At 46.1% G+C, this 6,000-nt stretch overlaps 1 protein-coding gene across 5 annotated transcripts in view; it reads right to left on the bottom strand.

Annotated features, from left to right (window-relative positions):
• Nucleotides 1-326: 326 nt before the first annotated feature.
• AAMDC (adipogenesis associated Mth938 domain containing) overlaps nt 327-6,000 on the bottom strand; it is a 44,072-nt gene continuing 38,398 nt past the window's right edge. For 4 of the 5 annotated variants that reach the window (XM_066369214.1, XM_066369185.1, XM_066369195.1 and 1 more), the window contains exons 3-5: nt 4,423-4,518; nt 3,976-4,109; nt 327-501 (exon numbers count right to left, since the gene is read on the bottom strand). In XM_066369214.1, coding sequence (XP_066225311.1) covers nt 426-501; nt 3,976-4,109; nt 4,423-4,518 — 306 coding nt within the window. In that variant the 3' untranslated portion in view covers nt 327-425. The remainder of the gene's footprint in view (nt 502-3,975; nt 4,110-4,422; nt 4,519-6,000) is intronic. The other variant, XM_066369223.1, reaches the window with a different exon arrangement.

The raw sequence follows: 6,000 nt of genomic DNA, 5'->3' as shown, positions 1-6,000 counted from the left end.
CGAAGGTGCTGCAACAAATTGATGCTTCTCATTTCTCACCTTTCTTGTCTGTTTGTCCCTTTCTCTGTCTTTGTCACACACAAAAATGAAAACATTTTTATTTTTGCCTTTATTTTATCATACTGGCCAAACACTACTTTATTAAACTTTGATAACTGTCCATCCCCTCTCTTGATTTTCAGCATGCCCCTCTCCCCCTGTCAGGGACCTTGCCTTGGTATCCATACATCCCAAAGCCCACCTAGCTCAGGACCTGGCATGAGCAGCTGCTCGAAAATGCTTAGGGAGCCTGGTGTGGAGAGTGGTAAGAGTGACAGTCACAGGCATTATTGCTTGGTGATTTATTTTCTTGAGGCTCCATCAGCAGGTGGAATGGAAGACCCCTCCCACCCTGACACCTTGGGCAACCAAAGCGTTGTACTCCTTTACTGCCTGCTCCGTCTGGAGGACCCGCACATCGATGCCTTGTTTCTTGAGGTACTCCAGAGTTGATGCGGGCACCTGGCAAGAAGGAAAAGATGGGTAAGTGAGGGAGTGGAAAGCCCCCAGGGTTTCCTTTCTGTCATGGGGCAAGTATACTCTACAGAACTAGACAGGGACAAATGTCACTCCTTAATCACCCAAAGTGTCACCAGCCCAAAATTTGGCAGTGAGCCACAAGGAGTCAAAAAGGTTCCTAAGAAGTTGACAGAAGTATCATAGGTATGCATAAAGCTCAGATGAAATGGAAAGAGCATGGATTTTGGAGCTAGCCGTGGATTTAAGTCCTTGCTAATGGTGTGACCTAGGGTAAGTTCTCCTAAGCATTTGTTTCCATGTCTGGAAATAGGAATAATAATATCTAGCTCACAGGGTTGGTATGAGAACTAACTTATCTAAGATATGTGAAATGTGTAGCATGGGACAGGCCCCAAAACATGTAAATGTTAAATGTTTAATCAGTCCAACCTGAGTGTAAATTCTTTTTTTTTTTTTTTTTTTGCATTTTTCTGAAGCTGAAAACAGGGAGAGACAGTCAGACAGACTCCCGCATGCGCCCGACCGGGATCCACCCGGCACGTCCACCAGGGGCGAAGCTCTGCCCACCAGGGGGCGATGCTCTGCCCATCCTGGGCGTCGCCATGTTGCGACCAGAGCCACTCTAGCGCCTGAGGCAGAGGCCACAGAGCCATCCCCAGCGCCCGGGCCATCTTTTGCTCCAATGGAGCCTTGGCTGCGGGAGGGGAAGAGAGAGACAGAGAGGAAGGCGCAGCGGAGGGGTGGAGAAGCAAATGGACGCTTCTCCTGTGTGCCCTGGCCGGGAATCGAACCCGGGTCCTCCGCACGCTAGGCCGACGCTCTACCGCTGAGCCAACCGGCCAGGGCCTGAGTGTAAATTCTAACTTTGCCATGCACTAACCAAGAGACCTTAAGACTACTAAAGTCTCTCAACCCCAATTTCCTCTCCTGTAAGATGGGATATAATACTTACATCACAGGGTTGGTGTGAGGGTGACATTAACCAATGCATGTATACTGCGGCTCTAATGTCTTCTCAAAAAGGCCTGTCTTGACCACCCCATTAAGAGGAGCCCCTCATCAGTCACCTTTATCTTCACAGAATTTATGATCAGAAATTGTCCACTTTTTTATTATCCATGAGGGTCATGAATTTTATTTATCTTATCTCTAGTGCCTAAAATAGTATCTTGCTTATAGAAGGTGCTGCATAAATATTTGTAAATAAATTTATATAAAAGTATCTCAACAGTGGCAGCTGTTACTAGGTATTCTCAACTCTGGCTTGTCATGAATGTTATTTCAAATACATTTTTTTTTTGTATTTTTCTGAAGCTGGAAACGGGGAGAGACAGTCAGACAGACTCCCGCATGCACCCGACCGGGATCCACCCGGCACGCCCACTAGGGGCGATGCTCTGCCCACCAGGGGGCGATGCTCTGCCCCTCCGCGGCGTCGCTCTGTTGCGACCAGAGCCACTCTAGCACCTGGGGCAGAGGCCAAGGAGCCATCCCCAGCGCCCGGGGCATCTTTGCTCCAATGGAGCCTCAGCTGTGGAAGGGGAAGAGAGAGACAGAGAGGAAGGAGAGGGGGAGGGGTGGAGAAGCAGATGGGCGCTTCTCCTGTGTGCCCTGGCCGGGAATCGAACCCGGGACTTCTGCACGCCAGGCCAACGCTCTACCACTGAGCCAACCGGCCAGGGCCATTTCAAATACATTTTAATTAGACTTTGTTCCTGACTAGGCAGTGGCCCAGTGGATAGAGCTTTGGCCTGAGATGCTGAGGACCCAGGTTTGAAACACTGAGGTCTCAGGTTTGAGAATGGGCTCATGGTTCATTGGCTTGAGTGCAGGCAGGGGGTCGCCAGCTTGAATGTGGGGTTGTAGATGTGACCCAAATGTCATTGGCTTGAAGCCCAAGGTGTTGGCTTGAGCAAGGGTTGACTGGCTTGGCTGAAGCCTCCCATTCAAGGTACATATGGGAAAGCAAACAATGAACTAAGGTGTCGCAATAAAGAATTGATGTTTCTCATCTCTCTCCCTTCCTGTCTGTCTGTCCCTCTCTTTCTCTCTCGTGCTCCCCCCCAAAAGTAGACTTTCTTGCTCAGAAAAGCTCTGAAATATTTTTTAAAAATATTTTGTATACAGTATATATATTTAGATTTATTTTTATTGATCTTAAAGAGGGTGGGAGGAGAGAGAGGTATGAACTTATAGTTGCTTTACTTTAGTTGTTTATTGCTTGCTTGGTGTATGTGCCCTGACTGGGCGAGCCCAGGGTTTTGAACGGTGACCTCAGCATTCCAAGTTGATGGTTTATCCACTGTGCCACTGCAGGCCAGGCAGATTTTATTGATTTTTGAGAGAGTATATATAGAGAGAAAGGGCAAGGGGAGGAGTGGGAAGCATCAACTCATAGAAGTTGCTCTCATGTGTGCCTTTGCCGGGCAAACTTGGGGTTTCGGAACTGGTGACCTCAGCGTTCCAGGTCATCGCTTTACCCACTGTGCCACCACAGGTCAGGCTCTGAAATATTTTTTAATGCCCTATATTACTTTTCTGTATGTTTGGACAATTTTATAACAACAGTACCTTTATAGATAGGATTTTTTTTAGAGAGAGAGGGAGGGAGGGACAGGAAGGGAGAGAGATGAGAAGCATCAACTCTAGTTGTGGCACCTTAGTTATTCATTGATTACTTTCTCATAAGTGCCTTGACTGGGGGGCTCCAGCCGAGCCACTGACCCCTTGCTCAAGCCAGCGACCTTGGTATTCAAGCCAGCAACCTTTGGGCTCAAGCCAGCGACCTTTGGGCTCAAGCCAGCAACTATGGCATCATGTCTATGATCCCGTGCTCAAACCAGCAATCCCATACTCATGCTGGTGAGTCCATGCTCAAGCCTGCAACCTAAGGATTTTGAACCTGGATCTTCAGCATCCCAGGCTGATGCTCTATCCCCTGTGCCACTGACTGGTCAGGGAGATAGGATTTATTTTAATGGAGAAAAATCTAGGTTAAACTAAAAAGTATAGATAAATACAGAGCACCTTCATCAGTAGGGAGCTGGATTTTAGAACATCTATATAAAGAGAGGGATGAGGTAGATCTCTAACACTTACGGGAAAGGCTGTTCATAATGTAAAAATGTAAATGAATAATAAGTTGCAGAACAATTTGTATAGTGTGATTTTATTTATGTGAAAATGGTTGTAAGTGTAGTCATGTATACCTTGTGTGTAGGTGTGTATATATTTGCAGACGCAGAACTGGAGCAGTGTACACAAGCGTGGGAGACTGGGGAGGACAAATCTTTCACCTTTTTCTATATTTTTGCATGGAATCTTTTCTATAAGTAAAATTAAAATACACTTTTCATAAAAGGGGAAAATAACTTGAATGCATCTAAGAAAAGAAAAAGTATTCTAAAATCTATAAAAATATAAAGTACTGTAAGAATCTATAGAACCAGGCTTGACCTGTGGTGGCACAGTGGATAAAGTATCGACCTGGAAACACTGAGGTTGCCAGTTTGAAACCCTGGAGCTGCCTGGTTAAGGCACATATGGGAGTTGATGCTTCCTGCTCCTCCCCCCTTCTCTCTCTCTCTCCTCTCTAAAATAAATAAATAAATAAAAATATTTAAAAAAAAAGAATCTATAGAACCAATTGTAAATAGTTGTAGAGTTTTAAAAATTCCAGGATTGAGGACTTTCTAAAAAATACTTGAAACAATACAAGCCCAGGGTTAGATGGAGACTAGACAATGCAACCCTGATGAGGAGAGTGGTACACAGCCATTATTGGATCATCAGCAAAATGAGGGTGCATGATACATAAAGATGAACTCCCAACAAGGACATATCTTGAAGGTAAAGTCCAAGAGATCAGCCACTGTCCTCAGGATGCTGTTCAGCAGTACCTACCTTCAAGGCCTCACTCATCCCTCGGCCAATCACAAGGGTCTGTACACCTTTCTTGACTACTTCTTCCACATCTGCAGGCTGCACACCAGGAGAATGCTGGGTGTGGAAAGAAAAAGTATACCAGCTACACGCTCTTTTTTGTTTTTTTTTAGTGCATACAGGAGAGAGAGAGAGGAACAGACAGGAAAGGAGAGAGATTAGAAGCATCAACTCATAGTTGTGGCACCTTAGTTGTTCATTGATTGCTTCCTCATATGTGCCTTGACGGGGGGTGAGGGTGAAAGGCTGCAGCAGAGCAAGTGACCCCTTGCTCAAGCCAGCGACCTTGGGTTCAAGCCACTGATCTTGGGCTTCAAGCCAGTGACCTTTTGGCTCAAGCCAGTGCCTATGGGATCATGACTGATTCCACGCTCAAGCCGGCACCCTCGAGGTTTCAAATCTGGGTCCTCAGCATCCCAGGCTGGTGCTCTATCCACTGAGCCACCACCTGGTCAGGTGCTACATGCTCTTTTAGTCTTTCTTTGCAATCGGCACTTATATGGGACTCATTCATTTGTGCATTCTTTTCATTGAAGAAATATTTGTTCTGAGGACTGGGAATCACAGATGATACAGTGCTGCTCATAAGGAGCTCTAGTGAAAAATATAGAGAAGATTGTAATGGAAATAGTTTTACAAGTGCTACAAGGAAGGAAGTTCATGGTATTGTAGAATATAGTGAAAGAGCACCAACTTCAGACCTGGGGTGTGTGGAGGAGAGACTGTTCCATGACATGACTGCTGTCTGTTCTGTAATTTGGACCCAGGCCAAGTTTGCTTTCTGCAACCCCCCTTAGAGACTGTCTGGTCATAACTGATATTCTGACATAAATCAGCACCCTTCTCTTGCCTCCTGCTATGTGCTGGTTCCTGGAACAGGTGGTTGTCCTGACCTGTCAAGCATATGAAGTAATTTCCGGTACCTGGTAGCATTCATATATATTACCCGTGACTATCCCCCCGTCTCCCCATATCCTAGAAAATTCTCTGGCTCTGACTCTGACAAGCGGCACATGGATCCATTTTCATCTTGCAGCTGCCCATGACATGCCTTGAATGTAAGTTTCCCTTAATAAACTCTATATTCATTACCAGACTGGAATGGCCAGCCTCTTTCTTCAGTCTCTCTCTGCCCTCCGCTTATGGAGGTACATTTTTAGTCTCGGGCCTTTTTCCTGGGTCTGTGTGTACTAATGGAGGTTTGGGCAGGTGGTCAGGGAAGGCACCCTAGCGGAGGTAACATTTAAGCTGAGACCTAAAGGACAAACAGGAATTAGCCAAGTCAAAGGCATTCAGGGAACAAGGCATTCCAAGTTCAAGGAATAGCATGTACAAAGGCTCAGAGGAAAGAAAAATCTAGTGGACTCAACAGTGAACTGAGGAACGGAATAGAGGCAGAGGTGGGGTCACAGGGAGCAGAGGGACAGCTGTCCGAGGGGAGGATGAGGGGATGGGATCAGAGAGGATGAAGGGATTAGTGAAATTACATATACATAACACAGAGATACAGATAACAGGACAGCAAATCCCAGAGGGGAG

This window comes from Saccopteryx leptura, chromosome 1, assembly GCF_036850995.1.
Source record: "Saccopteryx leptura isolate mSacLep1 chromosome 1, mSacLep1_pri_phased_curated, whole genome shotgun sequence".
Classification (NCBI taxonomy): Eukaryota; Metazoa; Chordata; class Mammalia; order Chiroptera; family Emballonuridae; genus Saccopteryx; species Saccopteryx leptura.
This window is presented reverse-complemented; position numbering and strand designations above follow the sequence as displayed.